The 27,350-nt window shown below is 35.5% G+C and overlaps 1 protein-coding gene across 9 annotated transcripts in view; it reads left to right on the forward strand.

Moving 5' to 3' along the window:
* The window catches only part of Ppa2 (inorganic pyrophosphatase 2), a 103,570-nt gene that overhangs the window by 12,604 nt on the left and 63,616 nt on the right, over positions 1-27,350 (forward strand). For 7 of the 9 annotated variants that reach the window (XR_009228141.1, XM_058583793.1, XM_058583794.1 and 4 more), the window contains exons 4-6: positions 3,480-3,533; positions 7,816-7,935; positions 15,274-15,360. Coding sequence is in view for 8 of the 9 variants with exons in the window: in XM_058583793.1 (XP_058439776.1) it covers positions 3,480-3,533; positions 7,816-7,935; positions 15,274-15,360 (261 nt within the window). In the remaining variant the exon portion in view is untranslated. The remainder of the gene's footprint in view (positions 1-3,479; positions 3,534-7,815; positions 7,936-15,273; positions 15,361-27,350) is intronic. The other 2 variants (XM_058583796.1, XM_058583798.1) reach the window with 1 other exon arrangement.

The raw sequence follows: 27,350 nt of genomic DNA on the forward strand, positions 1-27,350 counted from the left end.
AAATAGATCTTTCAACTGTGTGACTGTCAAAACTTTTATAGTTATTCACATAGGACCAGATCATTTGATTGACATCTTTCCCCATCTCCTACTCTGGGTGCCCTTTTATTGTGCTGATGCCAGTCAGCTTTTCTTACCACGCTTTACTTTTATGGCCTTATCTCCATCTATTCTCTATCCTTACTGAAACTTTTGACTCTAGTGTTTCTACACTGGAACCACTTAGAGCACTTATTAGAAATTCACATGGAGGCCCCATCCCATAGCTGCTAAATCAGAATCACTACTTTGTGAGCCCTGGATGAACTACATGCTTAGCAAGTATTTAATGTATATCCTAAACATGAAATTCGAGAACTACTGCCCCAAATGTTGGGCAAACAGACCCTCAGGGACTTGAGACCTTATAGTTCCTAGCAACTTGTATATCAACCTGAAACAGTGATTTCAGTGGCAAAAAAATATATTTTGTGTTCAGACAATCAAATTAAAAATTCTTACACTGCAGTTTCTATGTTGGAGACCATCCAATACATGTTTATTTGAAAGACAGAAGAAGGAAGGCTGATTCTCTCTTGCCCCTCCTGGCTTTTCCCAAAATACAGAAAATGTAGTGACTCTCTTTTCATATTATTAGTTTTTCTTTTTTATTTCTGCAACAAAAATACAAGGAAAAAAAAAAATGGAGGAAAAGAAAAGGGCTGGCTGAAGGAGAAGTTCAATGGCCCTGCCATATGCACAACTTTCTGATTTGAGCTCCTTTTATCTTTTTGGTTTTCTAATAAATTCTGGCAGGCCATTGTCAGTTTATAATTAACACTAATCTTAGGAAAACCAGACTAACATTGACTTTAAAAAATTACATTTTAGCTGTAGAGAAGAAAGGCAGGCTAGGAATAAGCCCGAAATGATCAGGAGCAAATGATGAAGGAGAGTGTGGCTTTTGGGGTTAAAATTCAAACCTATTCTTCATCTATTGTTCTTTTGGCCTAATTCAAGTCTGTGAGTGGTTTGGTAGGTGTCATTGTGTGAAAAGATTGTCACTAGCATGGTCTCCTCTGTCATCTCTGAGTACTCATCCACATGCATTTGTCCTCTTATAGCTAGGCTTTCAAGGATGAATAAATTATGTGAACATCTGCCATTTACTTTGGTTCTTCTTTTTAACAGCTTCTTCAGACATATTTAAACAGGTGCAGGGGTACCTCATGAAAGAGCATAGAAAATGAAACATAACAGCAGGACTGTGTTATGTACCGTTGCTAGGATAGGTATGAGCCTTACTTCTGAGGAGCACTGTTGAGAATTCATTTTCAGCTTTGTTTACTTCCTTAATGGGTTTGCAGTTTTGCCATTTGTAATATTTAGTCTTCTCTAGAAAAACTTGATAAAACCAACATTACTTTTGTGCCTTAATGTATTTTTATATTTAATTGTAAAAAATGGCATTCTTTGAATTAATAGCTTTTGTGTTTCACTAAGAAACCCCCAAGAACTTGTTTAGCAGTGCTTTAAGCCAACTCTGGCTGCATATTAAAATAGCTTGGAAAGATTTTAAAAATAAGCAGTGTCCTGGCTCCACCCCAGCTCAGTGGAATTCAAATAGGTGGGCTGTGGGGATCTAGGCATTCATTTTATTTTTTCCTAATTCTTTCAAGCTCACCAGATAATTTTGATGTGTGGCATGATTAAGTATATTAAATTACTCAAATGTTCACTGGTTTTTTGGTTTATTTCTATCTGTTGTGAACTAATGATTTTTTTTTTAAAAAAAGTACAATCCAAATAAGTAATTAGAACAAGGTAATTCAAGTTGTAATTTTTTTTATTTGTTCTTTTTGGATACACATGACAGTAGAGTATAGTTTGACATATTATGCATACCTGGAATATAACTTATTCTAATTAGGATTCTATTCTTGTGGTTGGACATGATGTGGAATTTCACATATATGAACATAGGAAAGTTATATCTGATTCGTTATACTGTCTTTCCTGTTCCCATTCTCTTCCCTTCATTCCCCTTTTTCTAATCCAAAGTACTTCTGTTCTTCTTTTACCTTCCCTCCCTTGTTGTGGTTAGCATCCACATATCAGAGAGAACATTTGGACTTTGGTTCTTAGGGGTTGGCGTATTTCATTTAGCATGATAGTCTTCAGTTCCATCCATTTATCGGCAAATGCCATAATTTCATTCTTTTTTATGGCTGAGTAATATTCCAGTGTGCATGTGTGACTTTTTTTTTTTTATCCATTCACCTGTTGAAGCGTACCTAGGTTGGTTCTGTAGCTTAGCTATTGTGAAATAAGTTACTATAAACATTAATGTGACTGCATATGCTGATTTTAAGTCCTTTGGATATATGTTGAGCAGTGGGATAACTGAGGCAAATGGTGGTTCCATTCCAAGTTTTCTGAGAAATCTCCATACTGCTTTCCAGAGTGGTTGCACCAATTTGCAGTCCCAACCAGCAATGTGTGAATGAACGTTTTCCCCCTCATCCGCGCCAACATTTATTGTCATCAAGTTCTAATTTGGGATGATTAGATTCAACAGACATAAAAGTTACTATCAATTTTTAAATGAGCCAAATACCAACCTGTTTGCAGACTGGCCCTGATGCCGGGCCACACTTGGAGCAATGCTGTTTTAAACCATTGCTTCTTCCTGATCACTCATTGGTTACAGATATAAAAAGGCAGGCAAATCACCTTATGGCTTTCTCTTTGTAAGGCAAGTTGTGGGAAATTGTTTTTATTCCCCATTCTCCTTGGTTTAAGAATTCTACAAAGTTCAGTTGTAAGAAAAGAAGACATAGTTCTTTTGTGATTTTAGCGAGTCTGATATTGTTAGCTAAAACTGCTAAGGTTAGGAAGACATATCTAACTCTTTGTGAACTTTGTAACTACCTATCCTGACATCCTTAATTTTATATTATGATTGTAACTTGGCATAAATATTCTTTTATAATATTCAAATATTTAACTTAATAATTTTCTGTGGACTTTCTTTTAAATGATGTAATTGATCTTCTTTCCAGCTTCATGCTGACTGGGACAGAGATGAGAGGTGTGTGAGGCTGAATGTGTGTATGAGGGACCCAGTCTCTCACTCCATTTTAGCTGGAGAATGAAAATCAGAGCACATTTCTTGACTTCATTCTAGTTCTGCCACTACATTGTAAAGGTACTTTTGTGTAGTAACCTCTAACACTGCAGTAGGGGTCAGATGACATATACAGGCTTTCATTCTACTGTTTGTGTTAGACAGCTTCTCCCATTTTTAGAAAAAAATTAAGGCATGAGTAGACAAATGATGCAGACACTGAGCATTTTTTGTGAGATCAAAACCTAAAGCATCTTTTTAAAGTCTCTACTGATTTTCATTTAGCAAAAGTTTCTCCAAGTGAAAAAATAAGAGATCTGTAAAACTTTTTATGTTCTGCTTATCTTTCTCTCTCTCTTTTTTTTAACCACAGAATTTGTTTAATATGGTTGTAGAAATACCTCGGTGGACAAACGCTAAAATGGAGGTATGGATGTATTCTGTTAAGGAAAATTGAAATGCTAACTTAACGGTGATCTACATTGTTTTTAACTACTTGGCATAATACTTTGAATTAGATGATTGACAGACTTCTTTATAATGAACACAATTAAAAATATTGTTATGCACTTAGACTTAAATTTAAAAAAGGAAAAGTATTCAAAGCTGAGAATACACTTTAGATAGAATGTATTTAAAATTTTTTAATTTTGTCTGTGTACTTTGTTATATGTATACTTTTCATCGCCTTTTCTTTGACAAGATGGCTGATCCTTCCTACATTTTCAAGGTTTCCTTAAATAGATTTTGAGATGTATTCAGTTCATAGACACAAGTGAAACATTTATTTAAGGTTAATGATAGTTTTAATTTCTGAGGATTTAATTCTCCTAGATTTTTACCATGCCTGTAATGAATGTGTTTTCCTGACTAACTTATTAACACTATCTAATAGCCTTTGTTGTTTACACAGTGAGTTTTTAAAAAAATTATTTTAAATTTCCAATGACTCCAGGAGGCTGAAGCAGGAGGATCACAGGTTCAAAACCAGCTTCAGCAACTGAGTGAGGCCCTGTCTCAAAAAAATAAAAAATAAAAAGGGTTGGAGATACGGTTCAGTGATAAAGCACCTCCCTGGGACCAATCCTGATACTACCCAAAAAAAAAAAAAAAATTAATTTTAATCTTTTCCATGAGACATGAATCTATCAAGAATAGTTTTTTTCAGTGTTTTATGTTCTTTGTTCAGTTAGATAAGATTTAATTTGTGACCCTTAGATTGTTTAGTTAATTAAGTCTTCAATAACTAGGGATGTGATGGCAAGTATAATTTTCTGAATCTGTATTCAGAAAATTATTATTAATTTTTGTTAACATTTTAATAGAAGGGAAAGGTGTTCGATTCTTCTTTTTATATTGTTGTAAGTCTAATGTTTCATCATTCTTGCTATACTTCACTTCAAACATAGGAGCAAGGGTGTGTGAGATTCTACCTATGTTAAATAGCGTTTCTTCATTCAAACATGGCTTTAACTTTTTTTTTTTAAAATAACAGATTTGGGTTTTTTGTTTTGTTTTTAAATGACAACATGAATGTGTTTGGTAGGAAAGTAACTTAGAAATGAAATAATTTGGTTAGATTGGGTTCTTTTAACCATTTTATAAAGTTGTATAGCAAATGAACAGTTTATATTTTATATATTTATGGAATACAAAGTGATATTGTGATTGACGAATACAATATGGAGAAACTAAATCAAACCAATCAGCATACGTACCACCTTAAATAACTATCATTTTTGTGCTGAAGGCATTTGAATTTACTTGGCAATTTTGAAATATATACAACACACTATTAACTATATTCACTATGCTTTGTAATAGGTCAAGAACAAAACAAAATCTTACTCCTCATTTCTGAGATTTCGTACCTTTTGACCATCATCTACCCAGAACCCTCACAGCCTAGTGTCTATAACCACCATTCCACTCTCTGCTTTTTTAAAATGTTATATTGCATTTATTTTTAATTGATACATAAAAGCATGAAAATTACACATATTAGTAGGGTACCATGTTATGTTTTCATACATCTGTACATTGTGTAATGTTTAAATCAGATTAAATATTTCTATCTCTGCAAACATGAGTCCTTTCTTTATAGTGAAAATTTTCAATATCCTTTGTTCTAGCTTTTGGAAATTTACAGTCCATTATTGTTTTCTGTTGTTGCCCTACTGTGCAATAGCACAGTAGCATTTCTTCTATCTAACTGTAACTTAGTACCAATGACTCCTCTCTCTCCACCCCCTGTACTTTCCCCAGCCTCTGGCAAGCACTGTTTGAGTCTCAAAATCTAGGAGATCATCTTTTTTAGATTTCCCATATGAGTGAAATCATGTGGTACTTGTCTTTCAGTGCCTGGCTTATTTCACTTAACATAATGGTCTCCAGTTCTATCCATGTGTTACAGATGGCAAGATTTCATTTTTTTTTTATAGTCGAATACTATTCTGTTGTGTATATATACAACATTTTCTTTATCCATTCATCAGTTGATGGAAACTTAGGTTGTTTACATCTCTTGGCTTTTGTGAATAATACTGCAATGAATATGGGCATGCAGATGTCTCTTCCATGTACCAATTTAGTTTCCTTTGGCTATATATTCAGGAGTTTATTGCTGGATCTTATGCTAGTTCTATTTTTAGTTTTTTGAGTAAGATCTCTACTTTTTTCTGTATTGTACTAAATTACATTTCCACCAATGGCACACTTGGGTTCCTTTTTTAAATATCCTCACTAGCATCTATTATCTGTAGTGTTTTTTAAAAAATATTTATTTTTTAGCTTTAGGTGGACACAATATCTTTATTTTATTTTTATGTGGTTCTGAGGATCGAACCCAGTGCCTCACGCATACCAGGCAAGCGAGCTACTACTTGAGCCATATCCCCAGCCCATCTGTAGTGTTTTTGATAATAGCCATTCTTACTGAGATGAGGCGATCTCTTTTTGTGGTTTTGATTTGGATTTCCCTGATGATTAGCATTGTTGAGCATTTTTTCATATACCTATTGGCCATTTGTATATCTTTTGAGAACTATTTAGGTCTTTTGTCCATTTTTTAGCTAGATTACTTTTTTAATTAATTAATTTCCTGTTATATGTTCTGGATAGCAACCCCTTTGCAGATGTGTCGTTTGCTAATATTTTCTCCCATTGTGTAGTTTGTCTTTTCACTCTTTTTATTATCTCTTTGCTGACCAACAGCTTCTAAGTTGGATGTAATTGCATTTGTCTATTTTTGCTTTTATTGCCTATGCTTTGAGAGTCAAGTCCAAAAACATCATTGCCTAGAATAGTGTGTAGTTCCCCCCTCCCTTTTTTTTTCTCTTTAATAGTATCTGGTCTGACATTTAAACATTTACCCTTTTTATGTTGCTTTTGTGTAACTATGAGGTATCAGGGTTCAGTTTCATTCTTGCAAATTGGATATGCAGTTTTCTCTAATAAAATTTATTGAAGAGACTGTCTTTGTAATGTTGTGTTTTATTGGCATCTTTGTTGAAAATCAATTGACCATATACATGTGGGTTCATTTCTGGGCTTTCTAATTTATTTTACTGATAATTGTTTCAGAATTTTTTTGTTAGTATCATGCTGCACTATTACTTTGACTTTGTGGTATAGCTTGAAATTAGGTAGTATCATGCATTCACTTTTGTTGTGTGTGTGTGTGAGTTATTTGCCTTGGCTACTCAGGGGTATTTTTATGGTTACTTATGAACTTTAGGATTTTCTTTTTTTATATTTCTCTTTAAAGCAATGACTTTGAAATTTTGATAAAGATTGAATTGAATCCAGTTTACATTATTTTGAATAGTGTGGATATTTTAGCAGTATTTTTTTTTTCAATTCATGAACATGGGATGCCTTTCCATTTACTTGTGTCCCCTTTGTTTTTTTCCAAAAGAGAAATCAAGAGAACAATCCCATTTACAATAATAACAACAACAAAACAAACAAAAAAACCTAAATTACTTAGGAATAAATTTCATCAAGGAAGCAATAGACCTATATGCTAGAAAGTATAAAATGTTGATAGCTTATAGAAGTGCTATTGATTTTTTGTGCAGGTTTTGTATCTTGTAACTTTATTACATTACTTTATTATTCTAACAGATTTTTGGTGGAATCTTTAGTCTTTTATACATATATGATTGTATTACCAGGAAACCGAAATAATTTCACTTCTTATTTGGATGCCTTTTATTTATTTCTCTTGCCTAATTGCTAGTGGAAGGACTTCCGATGTTTTGTTCAATAAAAGTGGCAAGAGTGAGTATTGTTGACTTATTTCAGATCATACAGGAGAGGCTTTCAGTCTGAGAATACAGTGAAAATCTTCGCAATAACTCAAGATTGTTGGTAATAAGAGGCCCAAGATTAGTAACAAAAAAGCAAGTTGATTAATCTTTATTTTCTTGCCATTTCAAAGATTTTATTATTTGTGTTAGAAATAATGGAATTTATGAATAATTTAATTCCTAAACATATAATTAGTTGTTTCCTTTCCAGACAGCTTTCTCTTACACAGTGCTGTAAATTAGTAATAAGAACTGGCTTTATTTTAAGTCACCTTTGATTATTAAGTTGGAATATGAAAATTTAGTTTGAAAAATGGCAGATTTAAGAAATACTGTTTGGGTATAGGAACAATCATTTCACATCCTCCTCTACCTTCTTTTCCCCTGTGATCTGCTTAGATAGCCACCCAGGAGCCATTGAATCCCATTAAGCAAGATGTAAAGGATGGCAAGCCACGCTTCACGGCAAATATCTTCCCTTACAAAGGTTATATATGGAATTATGGAGCCCTCCCTCAGGTAACATTTTTGTTATAATGGTAAAACTTTTCTGTCTTCTGAAAAATTGCCCTGTAAATCCTGTGAATTACTTGAATTTAAATTGGTTCTGACGACATGTCAGTTTGAGAGATTTGTAAATTTAAAAGTTTTTAATGTGGAGTTTTATTGTATCAGTAAATTTTGTTTCAAACTATATATATGTCTATATTCAAGTTTTTAGAGTACAAGGCATATAGAATGCTCAAATTTGATATTTTGAGCATACTTCTTTTTCTGGGCTTGGCTATTGTCAGTGAAAAAATTTTAAGCAAGGCTTTATCTGTAGTCCTTCCTTTAATTGTGCTTTTGTACACATTCATATCTGATATGATGAATTTTATGTTTTTAAATACAAATCTTTTAGATTTTAAACTTTTTTCAGAACTCATTATAAACAGATGATTTGTATTAGTCACTGTTTTGCATTTACAATTTCCTTGTGAAAACAATGAAAATGGGGACTAATATTGATGGAGGATTTTTCTTATTGTTTTTAATCCTTTCTTGCCCGTGTGTCCTCATTCTTATTAAGCAGCAACTCTTCCAGATTATTTAGTGAGTAGAACTCAATGTGCTGGGTCCAAAGTCTAGATTGTGAAGAAATAAAGAAGCATTTGCTTTTATGTTTATAGAACCCTTTTGATCATCTGTATGGAGATTTAATTTTTATGTTTTTATTATTTATAATATAATATTATATTATAATATTAATATAATATTATATTAATATTATACATTAAATCCAAAGATGCTACTGGGGAAATATATGAGAAGGGGATGGGGGTTCAGGCTTAATCTATCCTGGAAAACAGCTGCCAGTGTAGAACAAACATTCACAGGGAAAGAAAAAAGAATTGTTCTCTTTAAGAGCCGCCGGCCTCTGATGCAGTCGGACCACCCACTTGGTTAATTTTTTGGCTGAAGGGGAGCTCCTGAAATGATGTGCTAAGAATGAGAAAGTCGTATGGGGTGAAGGTGGGAGTTCATAACCCACTTGAATCAAAGTGTGGAATATGATATGTCAAGAAATTTGTAATGTTTTGAACAACCCACAATAAAAAATTAAAAAAAAAAAAAAAAAAAAAGAATGAGAAAGTCCATGGAAACCATGAAAGCAGGTTTTTTGACTTGCCAGGTGCATAAACAGACATTCTGTTTAACCCAACAGTTCAAGGTTAAACAAATCTGTAAAGCCTAGCGGGTACTGAGGGAGAGAGCGTATGGATGAGGGGATGGCCAAAGAAGCCACTGAATCAGAGATAGCATAAACAGTCATATAAAGTAGAGTAGTTGAGGGAAAACTAAAATTTATGTATTTGTTCATGTCTTTAAACATGTGTTAAGGATTTACATGCTCCGCAGTATATCAGATGTTGGGTATTCAGACAGATATGCAATCAAGGCAGCGTAGTAATTGGCTAACTGTGAAAGTGGGAATCATTAGTGACATAACTTTGGGTAGGATGCTTTGTGTTCTGTGTCTCACTTTCTTCTGTAAACTGGAGAATGTAAAATGCTTATTGCCCATAGTTGTGTTGAGGTGAAATAAGTTTTTTATATTAGAATCCTGTGTAATGGATGCTAATCAGTTATAATTACTATTATTATTATTATGACCAGTACTTTTATTATCATCTGGTCCTTTTTCTGAACCTATTTACAGTATGAATAGGATGATTCCCAGCTAAGTCAGTAGTTACGATGTAGCATAATAGGTGCGACTAACACTAATTCTATTATGGGACTAACACTAATTCTATTATTTTATGATGGAAAAAATAATAAAGCAGATCTACTGACAGCAGGGAAGGAGTGAGGCATGAAGGCAAAAACAAAAGAAGCTTACATACTTTTATGTTTAAAGTCATGTTAAAGTTTTTGTGTTCCTCTACGTTTGAATTTTCAAGATGCTCTTTTCTGTTGTGATATTAGACTGTTAGATGCAGTAGTTCTTCTCTTAATACAAGATCTAAGGACACGAGTAGCCTGAACATTGAGAGCAAAAGCAGTCCAATAAGAAACAGCAATTGTAAGGGCTGAGGTAGGAGGAGGACAGTATGGCTAGTACGGAAGTGAAGGAGAGGAAGTAGACCTGCATTCTCTCTGCCATTTTTAACCAGAGATCAAATTGATCTTGCAATGTGTGTATGTGCTCGCGTGCGCATGCACATGCTCCTGCATGTGCATGAACACTGTAGACGGCATGTGTTCATTATCTATCAAGCAAAAAATGACTAAATTCAATATTTTTTCCCACAGTCGAAGTCATGCATATTGGTTAAGTGAAAGGATAATATAAGATAAAAGCCAGCCCCTAGTCCCGTTTACCTTTTTGATGTTGTCTGTCTGCCCTCCTCCCTCTCCTCTTCCTGTCTTTCCCTCACTCCCTGCTGGCACTCTGATGTACAGGCGCACTCCCTCCTCAAGCCTTCCCAGCTACTGTGTCCTCTCTTTGCAACATTTTCTCAGATATGCATATGCATATACCTCCTGAAATGTTTGCACAAGTCACCTTCTTCATAACTTGGCCACCTGAACTCATTCTTGCTTCTATATTTTTTCCTCCTTTTCATAACATCTACCAAAATGTAACCTGCTATATAATTTCATTATTTATTATGTTTATTGTCAATTCCTTCTAGCCAGAATGAAGATTTCACAAGAACAGGGATTCTGTCAGATATGTTGATGGATAAATTTCAACTGCCCTGCTTAATGCCTGGTACTGAGTTGATGATCAATAAATATTTGTGAAATTAATATTTGTGATAATAATTAATTAATGCATTGTATGTGTTTAGTTTCATAGGCATATATAACTATTGGATTTTGTTCTTTCTTTCTGATTTGCCTTGTAACAGCAGGAAATTTGTCAAGAGCAGTTACCAAGCCAACTGCTTGGAAGAATTTAAACAACAAAATACTGTTTAACAGGCTTGTGATTCATCAGTACGCTGTCATTTCAGAACTTCAGCCATTTAGATTCTTAACCTTAGTAATTCTCCCATATAGTGCCTTCCTTAGAGTCTGAGTTTTCTTTTTTTTTCCTTCCTCCAATTTATTTATAGTACCCAGTTATAATTATTCCAGTGTTATATCTCTCTGAGTGAATATTTAGAATATTTGTCTAGATAATATTATTAAAGGATTAAACTTACTTTAAAGTAAAGATTTCTTCAGTCAATATAATTATTATAGGTTTATTATTATAAATTTGATTTATTGACCCCCCTCCCAATATTATACAGTATAATTTATCAGTTTTAGAGCCCGAGACAATTGACTAAATCTCTTTAGGCCTGTTTGTCTGTATGATCATGCCACTATACCACAAGGATACTGTAACAAACCAGTAGATCAAAGAGAATTTTTAGCTCCATAGCAAGTTCTCAATATTAGCTCAATGATGCAATTGTTGCTGCTAATGGAAAAGGGACTGTTAAAGACTCTTACTCTAGTTTGAAGCTGGAAAAGAGCACGTAAGTGGTTGAGTAGCTTTTATTTCCTTGAACTTCATGATAGGAATCCTGATTAATAAGGAAGGAATTCTCAAGACCCACCTAAATATACAGCTTTGTGTAGTTCAGTGATTTTTCATAGAGATCTAAGGACCCAAGCACAGTGATTAAAACATACCAGATAATATTTATAGATTATAAGATCAGGGTCTCAAGACACTTGCATGAGGATAAATAAGGTTTGTTTTAAGCTAGATCAATAACATTTATTCCAATTTATTCATTTTCATATGGTCATGCTTTGTGTATCATTTTATTTTCCCATCAATAGGTTGTTTATAGCTTTTTGTTATGCCTTTCTTGGGCCCTTTTTTAATATTTTTCTGTATCCATAGAATGTATTTCTAGGCATATACTTATGAATCAAATTGTGAGTTATATACCTCGATTACTTACCAAATTGTTTACAAAAGAAGTTGTAGGGGCTGTGGCTGTGGCTCAGTGGTAGAGCGCTTGCCTGGCATACTTGAGGCACTGGGTTTTATTCTCAGCACCGCATAAAAATAAAATAAAGGTATTGTGTTCATCGAAAACTAAAAGTATATACATATTTAAAAAAAAGAAGTAGCAAATTATGCAATGTGCATATATGAGTATATCACAGTGAACTCCACTTTTGTGTATATAATGCACTAATTTAAAAAATGAGTAAACAGAAGAAGGAGCAGTAGAGAAAAAGGATCAGGAGGACAGAGGAGGGGTGGAAAAGGAACATTCTGGGGGTTAGAATGGAGCAAATTATGCATGTATGAATATGTCAGAATGAATCCCATTATTATGTATAACTATGGTGAACTAATAGAAATATTAAAAAAAAAAAAAGTAGCAGTTTCCACTCCTACCTGCAATACAGAAATCTTTAGTAGTAATGCAGTGGAAAATAAAAGAAAGAGTTGACCACAGGCATACAGAAGGACTGATGAGAGCAGCCACCCATGAGACTGTGAGTTTCCCTAGGAGGACTTAGCCACTGGAAGGAGGAACAAAAAAGAAAAGGTACCAGTTGTTACCAGTTTCATGTGCCCTATATCCTAACTAGTATTTAGTATTATCAGATTTTACTATATGTTTGAAATCATGTTGCATTGTGATTTTGATTTATATTTCTTTGGTCATTGTCTTTTAGTAAATTTACAAGTCATTTATATTTCTTTTTCTCTGAATTACCTGTTCATGTCTTTGGACAATTTTGGTTGGGTTACCCTTCTTATTTAGATGTTCAAGTCATTTTTTAAATTCTGAATACTAAATGTTATCAGTTTTATTAATAAATATTGAGATTTTGAACTTTCTCTTGACATTTCTTCTCAAGCTTAACTGTGCTTGTCCAGTTGTTTCTCTGCCTAGTTATGCACCTAAAACTCCACAAGAGGGCATGCTCAAAGTTTGGTCAAGATTTCTTCTGAAGAAATTATATTTTCAAGTAAAATTGAGGCCATTTAATGTATATCTTTGGCAATAAATCTAAAACCTTGGGCTGGGGATATAGCTCAGTTGGTAGAGTGCTTGCCTTGCACACATGAGGCCCTGCATGCGTTCAATCCCCAGCATCACACACATTAAAAAAAAAAAAAAAACACACACAACAACAACAAAAAACTCTAAAACTGTTAATAATAAATTATTAAAGGCAGAAGTGGAAATAAGAAGAATCAGTCTGGATATGTTTGCTGGTATGGAAAATTGTGAAGAAGTGGCCCTAAAGTCAACAACATTGTATAAGTTAAGAATTGTATACTTGTATACTTATTTTCTCAATAGCAGGAAATAAATTGGTAGATAATATTGAAAGTGGAGTTCTCAGGGGAATGCAGACCAACAATCAGGACCCCTGACCCAAACCAGATCCTATACAAGTTGTACGAAGACAATTTTTGTCTCCATATAAAGATGGCCTTTCTTAAAATTAACACTGATCAAAATGGGCTAAATTAGCTCATGAATTTGTAAACACCCTATTCACTGGTTGTGTTCATATAGATTATGCATGACTACTAACAATCACAGAGTTTTAAGGCTAGGGTATACCTTAAGATTTTCTTATTTGAGTCATTCTTTTTTTAGCTGAAGAAACTGAGATCTAGATGTCTTAGTCAAGGCAGTTTGTGGCTGAGGTAGGATTAAGATCTAGTTGTCCTAGCATATGGTGGTGTTCATTCTGTGAGAAGGAGTGAGGTCAAAAGGGGGTCCAAAGAGGTTCCCAATTAGAGAAAAGGAATGTCTCAGATATTTTCTGATTTTTTTATATAAGTTGTTGAATTTCAGTTATGCCTTGGTCCCATATTGCTTTCCCCAGCACATTAAATAGCGTTCATCAGCACAAAATACTATACCATGACACTATCCAGGGTAGGATGTCCTATTGACTGTGATCTATTCATTTCTATTTCTGGCTTGGAATGAGTTCTCAATAAATATCTTACTATTTGATTAGATGCCTGGAAATAGGAAAATAATAGCAGTAATGGGAAGATTAGGGGAAAAGAGAAGCTCCACAAAAATATACTTAGGAGATTCTCAAAATAAGAAAGGAGATTTGAAAGATGAGAACCACAAAATAGAATTGTTATTGTTATCAAAATTTGGATATCACAGATAATGAGTGAGAGTATGAATTCTAATTCCATTCTAATCTACCATTTTGAAGTTGTGTGAGCTTGGGCAAGCTGGAATGCTGTGTTTCACTTTGTTTATCTGAAAAATAGGATTAATGGTACATTCCTCACAAGTTGTGTGTGTGTGTGTGTCACTTAGAAAGTGTCTGTCACCTATAACCAGTCTGTAAGATTAGCACAGTTGAGGCAATGAAATCTTGTTGAACATGATTCTCTTTAAAATAAGATTGGGTCAGTTTATTCCTAGATGTACTATACTAAGTACTATAAGTAAAATATTGGAGTTTATCTAGGGTTGTAAGTCAGTGTCCAGTTTTAGTTATCTACATAAAATTAGAGAAATTAAACTTAGGTGTTCTGAAATCTAAGATAATATTGATAACAACCTTGAAATGACATAAATCTCTTCATCTCTTACAATGTAAATTGAAGACAAGTTTAGCAAACTCATATGGTTCCATTCAGAATCAAGTAATTATGAAAATTTGGGGAAGCAGTAGTGCCTAGGGGATATCTAAACTTGATAGCCAAGTTCTGTTATGCTATTTGTTTATTAAAATGCAACATGAGTTTTGTAGCCAACAGAATAAAATTTTGCCAGTAAACTGGAGAGTTGACATCTTTGCATACTTTTAGCAAGACCTTGAGATATAATGGCAAAAATAGAGGATTTCTTTATGTAATGGATAATGTCTTATTTTTTTCATTTGTGAAGGGAAAAGTGTGTTTTTGCTGGTGGAAGTCATTTGAAGAATAGGAAACTTATTTTTTAACACGGAAAGCTAGATCCCTATGCTGTTACCATGTCAGAGGAAGCAGTGAGTGACAGAAGCCACGATTGCAGCATCAGTGGAAACACAGAGACAAGGGCCTAGACAGTGAGAACATCCAAACCGAAACTCTGAGAGTGAATGTGAATTTAGTCACTGACTAAACTTGGAAGACAAGTGTGTCTGGAAATACCACCCACTTTCAGATGGATGAAAGACAGAAGAGAGGAAATACTATAAATCTGTTTTAATTATTATGATGCTTAGGGACGTACTGGCATGTTGGCCTTGAGTCTATGTAATTTCTGAGAATTTTTGCTTTGCATTATGACTGGCTGTAAAACTTCATGATCATTTGGAAAGATTAAGATACATTACAGTGAGTATTAACCTACATTTCTGCTTTTTTTTTAGACTTGGGAAGATCCCCATCAAAAAGATAAGAGCACAAACTGCTGTGGAGATAATGATCCTATTGATGTTTGTGAAATAGGCTCAAAGGTTTGTTTTATAGACTGTGTTAATTCTAACATGTGTTTTGTTTTATTCATGCCATAACATTTCATTTTAGCCTCTAGTTCTTCCATTCTGCAAAGTTTGAGCCTCTTGATTCCTCTGATCCTCAGTCTTTTCTGTCTTTACTTTCTTCTCCATAAACAGAAGAGAGTAATCTATAGCACACAGAATCCAGCACACTGCCTGATTTGGTAAATAACACAGCTAGGCTTATTCCCATACACATTGTCTATGGCTGCTTTTGCACCACAGGGACAGAGTTAAGGAATTGTAGCAGAGGTTTGCAAAGCCTGAAATATTTACCATTGACCCTTTACAGAACAAGTTTGCCAAGCTTTGTCTTGCTACCTGGCTATTAGCCAAACAGACTTTAATATTGATGAAAGACAACTGGTACCTTTTCTTTTTTGTTCCTCCTTCCAGTGGCTAAGTCCTCCTAGGGAAACTCACAGTCTCATGGGTGGCTGCTCTCATCAGTCCTTCTCTATGCCTGTGGTCAATTCTTTCTTTTATTTTCTACTGCATTTACTACTAAGATTTCTTGGTATATGCAGACACTTAGCTCTTCTTACTCTGTTCTCATTCCCAGCAGAACATCTCATCCTTTATCTTGTACAGTTTGTGGACACCGCAGATAACTCCCTTACTTTCCCCCCCAGACCTGAGCCTGCAAGTGTTCTTTACTCCCTCCTTCCACTTGTGCCCTAAATTCTGGCCATCCTCCATATTAAATGCTGATATTTTCATATCCTTTTGCTTTTCTGTATTTATTATTGGCTATTTCCCCTTTACACAAAGACTTGTGAAGAGTTTGCAACACTCATTTCCTTCTCCTACTTCCCTTATAATCTTGAACTCATTTCAAATTGTTTCTATATCCCACTTCCCTCCATGATTTCAATGAAACTGTTCCCACTAATGCTACTGAGAACTTTCTTTGAGTCAAATTCAACAGGCTCGTTTTATAGGCTCTGTTTAACTTGATTTGTTTTAGCATTTTATATTGTTAACTTCACCGTCTTTCTTGAGTTAAAGTCACTTCTGCTTTGATTATACCATAATAACTGGTACTGTATCTAATCATTCGGTTTCTTCTTCCTGTGCCTTAAATATTGGCTAGGCTGAGGGTATGCTCTTGTCTGACTCCTGTTCTTATGTAGGATCTCTCTTGGTGTGTCAGACCTTTGAATTCATGGTCGCGCTCTCAAGTTGTTAACTTCAGCTCAGATCTATGTGCTTAACTGCCTCTGTGTACACTTGGATGTCTCCCAGCCTTCTCCATCTCATCATGTTCTAAACTGTTTTCATTATTTTCCTTTCTCCGATTTACTCCTCTCAATATTTGAGTCTCAGAGAATGACATCTCTTCTCCTTCCTTTTCCATTTCCAGGTTCTTGAGGTAGAAACTAAAGGGTTTTCTAATATTTTCTCAGTCATTCTTTGCTTCTCTTTGTCCAGTTAATCATGAAATATTGATTCTGTTTCCAAAAGAGCTTTTAAATCTGATTCTTTCCATTCATATTGCAGCTAGCTTTGTCTTGTCCATTTTTGTATCTTATTTGACTTATTCCTGAAATTAACCACTTTCCTTGCTTAGTCCTATTTTTACAGCCATCACTGATTCCAGACTCTTATCCTGCTTTACTCTTTTAATACCTGTCCCCTACCTCTTTTTCTGGCTTCCTTTCTTGCCACTCCTTGTTTCCATACTGCCATTAGCTGTACTGGTCTTCTTTCAGTTCCTATTGTGCATCTGTTCTCTTGGGTCCAGGTCTTCATTACCTCTATGAAGAATGGAACATTTCTCCTCCCTTCACATTATTTACTTCCCTATTATTTTCACTTCTCTTCCAATCACTCATCTTTAGATCTCTGCTCAATTATCACTTCTTCTGGGAGGTTTGCCTTGGTGTTCCATAAACTGCTGTAATCACTGTTCGTGCTTCTGAAGTGCTAACCATGCTGTGTTGTCTAGGTGTCCTCTCTATAGACTGACTGCAAGCTTAGGGAGGACTTGACTCATCACTGTGTTTGTTACTAGTGTGGAGTGCTGTGCCTGGCACATAGCAGGTACTTAATTTAAAGAATGCCAAATAGGACCATTGTCTGTTGTGTTCTTTTAGTTTAGATTAAATCAACTGTTTTTGGAAACTCACACTAGCACATTGGATGAGGAAAACCTCTTGTTCTTTGTTTACTAATATTATTTTGTTGCTCTTCTCTGTTTTATTTTTCATCTTCTTCATTTTCTGTATTCCTCCTCCTCTTCATCCTCCTCTTAGTTTTTTTCTTCTTTTTTTCTCTTCCCATACTTCTGCCTCCTTTTCTTTTTCCTCTCTCTTTCCCTCTTTCTTGTCCCTGTTCCAACGTATATATCTGGTCTTATATAAAGATAAGTTAGAATTCATATATGCATGACTATAATTCCTCTCACTGTACAGCAGAAATATGACTGAGTAGTAAACTTTTTTCCCCAAACTTAAGCTATAGTTTTAGGAATTCCATTTTTTAAATATTTTTATTTCCAGAGGGTCAGCAAAGTATGTATAAAATAAGTAGATTAGAAGGAAGGAGGATAAAATATTTTAATGAGTACCTCTGACCCAGATTCACATCACATTCCCAGAATCTTATTTGATAATAATAACTAAATAACATTGCACTGATCAAAAGATGATATATTAAAAAACCTATTCTGAGGATCTAATCCTGGGGGCTGTTCAGTTTATACTTAGTACAAATTATTAACCCATTTTGTCCCATCATCCCAGATGTAAAATAACTGTAAAAACTTAAATCAAGCAACAAATGTACCACTTATGGTAATTTTTAATAATATTTGAATACTTTTTGTTTACACTGAGTTGAAAACTTGGGACTTAATGGGTTAAGTCAGACTAAACGTTATGCAAGGACTAAGTGTGAGTGAAAAGAATAAATAAAAGTGTCTTATTTTCACCCATGTAAAAATGTGTCACTGTATATCTAATTAATGAGATCATTATCCAGAAGAAATCATACAAAAACATTAAATCAGATCAGTTGGTTCAACTTAGTAACACTAATCTGTTACCAACAGAAAAAAGAAATAACTCTCAGAAAACTTGATACAAGTTTTTAAAATAAATGTGTTAAAGTCACTAACTATGCTGATAAAACTAATTATTTTAAGTATAAGTGATTTTTAATGCAGTATATATAATTACCACTGAAAGCATATTTTTACACTTTATAAATTTTGGTAGACAGTAGGTATGTATACATAATTATTGAAAAATATATTGACTAATTGTTGTTATGCTTTGTGTAGATGCAGTATTAATTATATATGATCAGAGGAGTATACTTCAGTGTAGACCAGAATATTGTGATTTACAAGGGAAATTATCATAAAAAAAGAGCAGGGGACGTATACTAGAATATAACATTATTAGAAGTCTTACAAAAGAGAAATGAATTCCTTGGCACTACAGTTGCCAGAAAGTAAAATATTTCCAGTATATTCTACAATTTATTGTTTTGTAGACCTGACTACGACTTAAATCAAATAAGTACTAAAATACTAGGGTGATGGTTGTTGTTGTTTTTGTTTTTTTCTTCTTCTGTAAGAACAAATTTCTTAGTTTTGTCTGGTTTTGTTTTTATATTTCACCTAGTTTTCTTCAACATTTTGGAATTTTTCCTTCAATATGCAATATATTAAAAATTATATTAATGTAAGTAAAACTAAGGACAAATCTTCCCTTGCAATCCTGCTACCATAATAAATTATGTTTTTTTCCTCGTTTCCTTCCTCCTGGGATAAACATAAATATTTTGTGTTTATTAGACATTTTTCCAGTGTATTTTTTGTTATAAAATTTATATACAGAAATTTTTATGAATGTAGCTTTTCTCTTTTAATTTTTTTTGGGATAACTAGAGGTATCTGATGGAATTTCTAAAACGATGCCCCAGTGATGTCTGTTCTAATCCCTGGAGTCTGTGCATGTAGTGAAATGTCACTCCCTGGATTATATTTATCAGAACAGTTTAGAATAGGGTAGTTATCCTGTATCATCCATGTAGGCTTATTGTAATTACATGAACCCTTAAAAACAAAGTTCTCTGGAAGTGGGCAGACCAGAAAGTTAGAGGTTTGAGTAAGTAGAGCACATCCTTTCTGTTAAAAGATGGCTGGAGAGCCGCCCCCTCCCCCTGCGGCGGCAAGGTAGACGGAACTGTGACCACCCACAGAACAGGCCCAGTGGCCTGCTGAGGGGCAGAGCCGCCCCCCACCCCCCGCGCCTGCCAGGTAGGCGGAACTGTGACCACCAACGGAAAAGGTCCAGTGGCCCGCGGAGGGGCAGAGCTGCCAACCACACCGGCAAGGTAGGCGGGCCTGCGACCCACCGGCAGAACAGGAGCAGCGGCCTGCTGAGAGGCAGAGCCCCCCCCCCCCGCGCCTGCAAGGTAGGCGGAACTGTGACCACCAACAGAACAGGCCACACCTGCAACCGACAAACAGAACAGGCCCACTGGCCTGCGGAAGGGTAGAGCCCCCCCCCCCCCCCCCCGCGCCAGCAAGGTAGGCAGACCTGCGACCCACTGGCAGAACAGCCCCAGAGGCCTGCATAGGGGCAGTGCCGCTGCCTGCGCCTGCAAAGTAGGCACAACTGCGACCACCGACAGAACAAGCCTAGCGGCCCGCAGAGGGACAGAGCCGCCGCCCGCGCCTGCAAGGTAGGCGGACCTGCTACCTACCGGCAGAGCAGGCCCAGCGGCCTGCCGGCGTGGTAGGCACATTGCCCCAATTGGAGGAGGGGCGAAGTCGCCACCCGCGCCTGCAAGGGAGACTTTGCAACTATACAAGACCAATATAAATATATAGGGGGAAAATTCAATAGCACAAAGTTTCACCAAGCAGAAAGAAACGCGAACAGTATGAAGAGACAAGGAAAGAAAGGACCACAAGCAATGCAGGTCAACTCAACGATAGAAGAGGTAATAGCTGCAGCAGATGGAATGTCAGATAAAGAATTCAGGATATACATGCTTCAGATGATCTGGAGTCTCAAGGAAGACATCAGACAGCAAAATCAGACAATGAAAGATCACTTCAACAATGAATTACATAAACAAATCCAAGAAGCAAAAGATCAACTATACAGGGAGATAGAGGTTATAAAAAACAAACAAACAGAAATCCTAGAAATGCAGGAAGCAATAAACCAACCTAAAAACTCAATTGAGAATACTACCAGCAGAGTAGAACACTTAGAAGATAGAACATCAGACAATGAAGATAAAGTATTTCAACTTGAAAAGAACATAGACAGCTCAGCAAGACTGTTAAGAAACCATGAGCAGAACATCCAAGAAATATGGGATAACATCAAGAGACCAAATTTAAGAGTCATTGGGATACAGGAAGGGACAGAGTTTCAAACCAAAGGAATGAGCAATCTATTCAATGAAATAATACGAGAAAACTTCCCAGACTTGAAGAATGAGACAGAATCCCAAATCCTAGAATCCTACAGGACGCCGAATGTGCAAAATCATAAGAGGTCCACACCTAGACACATTATAATGAAGATGCCCAACATACAGAATAAGGAGAGAATTTTAAAAGCTACAAGAGAAAGGAAGCAGATTACATTTAGGGGTAAGCCAATCAGGATAACAGCTGATCTTTCAACACAGACTCTGAAAGCTAGAAGATCCTGGAATAACATATTTCAAACACTGAAAGAAAATGGGTTCCAACCAAGAATTGTGTATCCAGCAAAATTAAGCTTCAGGATGGAAGATGAAATTAAAACCTTCCAGGATAAACAAAAGTTAAAAGAATTTGCAGCTAGAAAACCATCTCTTCAAAACATCCTCGGCAAAACATTACAGGAAGAGGAAATGGAAAATAACAATGAAAACCAACAGTGGGAGGTAGGACAGTAAAGGGGGGGAAATAATCAAAGAGGAAAACAAACCATGTTTAGTAACATAAATAAATAAATATGGCTGGAAGAACAACCCATATCTCAATAATAACCCTAAATGTTAATGGCTTAAACTCACCAATTAAGAGACACAGGCTAGTAGAATGGATCACAAAACAAGACCCAACAATATGCTGCCTACAGGAGACGCATTTGATAGGAAAAGACATACATAGGCTGAAGGTGAAAGGTTGGGAAAAATCATATCACTCATATGGACTTCGGAAACAAGCAGGTGTGTCCATACTCATATCAAATAAAATAGATTTCAAGCCCAAGTTAATCAAAGGGATAAAGAGGGACACTACATACTGCTCAAGGGAACCATACACCAACAAGACATAATAATCATAAATATATATGCCCCTAACAATGGTGCAGCTATGTTCATCAAACAAACTCTTCTCAAGTTCAAGAGTCTAATAGACCACCATACAATAATCAAGGGAGACTTCAACACACCTCTCTCACCAATGGACAGATCTTCCAAACAAAAGTTGAACAAGGAAACTATAGAACTCAATAACACAATTAATAACCTAGACTTAATTGACATATATAGACTATACTACCCAACATCAAGCAGTTACGCTTTTTTCTCAGCAGCACATGGATCCTTCTCAAAAATAGATCACATATTATGTCACAGGGCAACTCTTAGACAATTTAAAGGAGTAGAGATAATACCATGCATCTTAAGATCTTAGAAGAAGATCTTAGAAGATGGAAAAATATACCCTGTTCATGGATAGGCAGAACCAACATCATCAAAATGGCGATATTACCAAAAGTTCTCTATAGGTTTAATGCAATGCCAATCAAAATCCCAACGGCATTTCTTGTAGAAATAGAGAAAGCAATCATGAAATTCATATGGAAAAATAAAAGACCCAGAATAGCAAAAACCATGCTAAGCAGGAAGTGTGAATCAGGCGGTATAGCGATACCAGACTTCAAACTATACTACAGAGCAATAGTAACAAAAACAGCATGGTACTGGTACCAAAACAGGCGGGTGGACCAATGGTACAGAATAGAGGACACAGAAACCAATCCACAAAACTACAACTATCTTATATTTGATAAATTGGCTAAAAGCATGCAATGGAGGAAGGATAGCATCTTCAACAAATGGTGCTGGGAAAACTGGAAATCCATATGCAACAAAATGAAACTGAATCCCTTTCTCTCGCCATGCACAAAAGTTAACTGAAAATGGATCAAGGAGCTTGATATCAAATCAGAGACACGCCGTCTGATAGAAGAAAAAGTTGGCTACGATCTACATACTGTGGTGTCGGGCTCCAAATTCCTCAATAGGACACCCATAGCACAAAAGTTAATAACTAGAATCAACAAATGGGACTTACTCAAACTAAAAAGTTTTTTCTCAGCAAAAGAAACAATAAGAGAAGTAAATAGGGAGCCTACACCCTGGGAACAAACCTTTACTCCTCACACTTCAGATAGAGCCCTAATATCCAGAGTATACAAAGAACTCAAAAAATTAGACAATAAGAGAACAAACAACCCAATCAACAAATGGGCCAAGGACCTGAACAGACACTTCTTAGAGGAGGACATACAATCAATCAACAAGTACATGAAAAAATGCTCACCATCTCTAGCAGTCAGAGAAATGCAAATCAAAACCACCCTAAGATACCATCTCACTCCAGTAAGATTGGCAGCCATTATGAAGTCAAACAACAATAAGTGCTGGCGAGGATGTGGGGAAAAGGGTACACTTGTACATTGCTGGTGGGACTGCAAATTGGTGCAGCCAATTTGGAAAGCAGTATGGAGATTTCTTGGAAAGCTGGGAATGGAGCCACCATTTGACCCAGCTATTCCCCTTCTCGGTCTATTCCCTAAAGACCTAAAAAGAGCATGCTACAGGGACACTGCTACATCGATGTTCATAGCAGCACAATTCACAATAGCAAGACTGTGGAACCAACCTAGATGCCCTTCAATAGACGAATGGATAAAAAAAATGTGGCATTTATACACAATGGAGTATTACTCTGCATTAAAAAATGGCAAAATCATAGAATTTGCAGGGAAATGGATGGCATTAGAGCAGATTATGCTAAGTGATGCTAGCCAATCCCTAAAAAACAAATACCAAATGTCTTCTTTGATATAAGGAGAGTAAGTAAGAACAGAGTAGGGTTGAAGAGCATGAGAAGAAGATTAACATTTAACAGGGATGAGAGGTGGGAGGGAAAGGGAGAGAGAAGGGAAATTGCATGGAAATGGAAGGAGACCCTCTGGGTTATACAAAAGTACATACAAGAGGAAGTGGGGGGGAAAGGGAAAAATAATACAAGGGGGACAAATGAATGACAGAGGGGGCAGAGAGCGAAGAGGGGAGGGGAGGGGGGATAGTAGAGGATAGGAAAGGCAGCAGAACACAACAGACACTAGTATGGCAATATGTAAATCAATGGATGTGTAACTGATGTGATTCTGCAATCTGTATGTGGGGTAAAAATGGGAGCTCATAACCCACTTGAATCAAAGGGTGAAATATGATATATCAAGAACTATGTAATGTTTTGAATAACCAAGAATAAAAAATTTAAAATAAAATAAAAAAATAAAACTCAACCAATGCAGAAAGCCAATTAGAAACAATAGGCAGCGATTCTTTTTTTGGTGTTTTTGTTCTTTTTAGTTATACAGGACTGTAGAGTGTATTCTTCATATTATACATACATGGAGTATAACTTCCCATTCTTGTGGTTGGACATGATGTGGAGTTACACTGGTTGTATATTCACAAATGAACATAGGAAAGTTATGTCCAATTCACTCTACTGTCTTTCCTATTCCCATGCTGCCCCCACCCCACCTGTCCAATCCATTAAAACTCAGCACACACCTATTGTGAGTCAGCATCTGCCTATCAGAGAAAGCTTTCAGCCTTTGGTTTTAGGGGATTGGCTTATTTCACTTAGCATGATAGTCTCCAGTTCTATCCATTTAGATAGCCATTCTTAACCTTGGTAAATGTCTGCCCCAGTGAATTCATTGTCAGATGTCTACTTACATTGAATTTAGTACTTCCGTTTATAATAGGAAAATAAGTGTCTGTAATTCCTAAGTTATTTCAAACTAGGTTTTAAATTATGAGACAAAGGATGCTTAAATGACCTACTGCTTGAGTATACACTGGATTTTTTATGAGACAAGTCATATGAGCCATTCATTGACTTTAATTCAATCCAGAGAATTCATATTTTCTCCTGAGTTCTCATGGTTTGATAGTTTAAAAATATTTCTGAAATTGAACTGAAATCTATAAGAACTATGAAGGTATATGTCAGCCTGTATTTATAGATGGTATTGGATGAAATTTCATCACAATAAATAAAAATCCTTCAATATAGTGTATTTTAATAACATTAAAAACTATTTGGTTGCTTTCATCAACTTCACATGGAAGCAATATTGTCACAAAATTTTATTTTGGAGATTAAATTGGATAGGAAGTGGCAAAAAATAAAAAAAAATAAAAGATGGCTGAAGGGAAAGTCAGTGAGGAAGAACGCTGTGACTTCCTGTTGCAGAGAGCAGTCCCTGTTTGACATTCAGCCATCACAAAAAATCAAATTTAAGTAGTTTCTTGTTTGATTTTGACTTGGTGAGGCCCTAAGCAAGAAAATCCAACTACGCTGTGCCTAGACAGAAACTGGAATGATAACTTTATTACTGTTTTAAGCTCTTTGAGTTTATAACTATGCGGCAGCAGAAACGTAATTCAGGGGATAGCAGGCTTTAAGCAGTTTTAGTTTCCATTGTATTCTTGGGTTGATTGGATCCAGGTGAAGTTTAATCTCATTTGAATTCTGAATCAACATAGAACTTTTGTTATAGACACACATTGAATTTTGCTTATACAAAGGTCCTGAGAGTTGGCACTTGGTCAGTGTGTGCCAAAATCCTTGTGGAGCCAGAGAGAAAAAATTACTATCTATTGAAATCTCTTATGCTCTTGTTTATGTATCTGTTGTTTCCTTGGCTCTTTGCTTCAACTCTATGGGGAATAAATGATATAATCTTCATTTTACTGTTGAGAAACTAAAGCCAAAATATTGTGTAAAATAATTTGTCTCAGGTCACTTCTTGGAGAAAGAATTCAACCCCACAGATTTATGAGTTTAAAAATCCTGACCTTTGAAATTTTTCCACAACAGCCAGAAAAATTAGTAATATTCTTACTGTGATTATATCTAAAACTTTTGAGGGATACCTATGCTTTTATTTTGGAATCTCAATCACTTTCAAACATGTTGAACTATATTATTCCCACAGAATTGGTAATAAGATCTATTATATACGTTCAATCCCTCAGAAGGGTAGGCTGATGGGAGAAATGGGAAAGTAGACTTCTTATAGCAAGAGCAGTTTATTCTTTTAGTTAACAAGATTCTCAGTCATAATTGTTCCAAAAAAGACATAAATACACAATCACCATCTAAAGAATAAATCTTGGTTAGGGGCACTCCACTTTCTTTTGTGCCTAGTCATGAGAAGAGTGCTTAAATCTGCTGCAAGGAGCATTTTGTAGAAAGTTTGTTTTTAACACCACATTAATAGGCAAAGGAAAAAGCCAACTCCTGAAAGTTGATAATAGACTGAGAACCAGAGACATAGAGATTTTTAACGTTATGTTTTTTAAGGGATTATGTATTATTCATTTGGTGTCTGACAGAAGACTAAACATTATACAGTCAGCATAAATTCGTTGAATTGATTTAGGTTGAATTGATTTAGATTGAACTGAAGTGTAGAGGTTTCCTAGGAACTTTACCATTTATTCCTAAACATGTTTTCCGGAATTTTTGATTTGAGTTTTCCTTTCCAGTTTCTAAAGGTATTGTAGCAGAGAAGTGGTTTGTTTGAAATAAAACTACCCCTTTCTGTTACCTTTGAGATCAAAGTGTCTTATAATTAAATGAAACTTGATGTTCTCCTGGACATGCTTCCTGCTTGCCTTATAACCCATAAAAAATCTGATCTGTTCTTATGCTATTTGAAAATTCAAAACAAATTATATTTGAGAAATAAATAACATTGTACTTTTAAAAAGTGTATATGATTCCCAGGAATTCTAAAAGACACCTGTACACCAGCTTCATCACTAGATAGATAATATACCTTCAATATATAATATTGAACTGTCCTGGAACATCCCTGGCTTCCTCCCACTAGATGCTGGTGATGCTTCCTCAATGGTGAAAATCAAAAATGTCTCTAGACATTGCGAGATGTCTCCCAGAGCGAAAAATCTCTGGTTAAGAGCTATTCATCTGGTACATCAGTGAGTTAACCAGTGTAGCCAGCTTTTCACTGGTAATTTGAACATTTTTGTTTTATTAAGGATCTTACAGTTCTTTGTATGGTGGCCTCTAGAAGCCTTGACCTCAAGGCTACTTTCTTTGGTTCTTCTGAGAGGGTGCTGGATCCTGGTTCAGCCTGATTCCTTTTCACCAGATCTTCTCTGTATATGTCCTCTTTAGAATAGAGAACCACCACCACTAAACACTTTCCTAGGCAGCTATAAAATCTTTCTGTGAAGTACTTTCTTCAGTTTTAGTACGTGGCACACTTGGATCTATAAATATCACCCATATTTTTATAAGAACTTATCAAATCTTCCTTTTGGACTTGGGAATCTTAAGTACTTGTCAGATCTTCCTTTTGGAGTTAAAAATCTGGAATTTATGAGACCACAGTCCAGACTTGAGTACTTGAAATATTTTGTGATTGCAGCTGATGAGAAGCATGACCCTTGGGCTAGGAGGGGGATGGGAAGGATAGAGGCAGCCTTTCAAATCTCAGACAATTGAGACCTAAACTATAAAGGTAAATTCTTTGTTAATAATGTCACTTACTATGAACAATGATGCTATTGTATTTCTTTCACAAATGTGGTTTTAACCTTTAACCTCTGGAGGCTTGTAAAAAGAGCAGCTGAGCTGATCAAAC

This window comes from Marmota monax, unplaced genomic scaffold (assembly GCF_021218885.2).
Source record: "Marmota monax isolate L192 unplaced genomic scaffold, Marmota_monax_Labrador192_F-V1.1 WCK01_AAM20220418_F8-fsc00002, whole genome shotgun sequence".
Lineage (NCBI taxonomy): Eukaryota > Metazoa > Chordata > Mammalia > Rodentia > Sciuridae > Marmota > Marmota monax.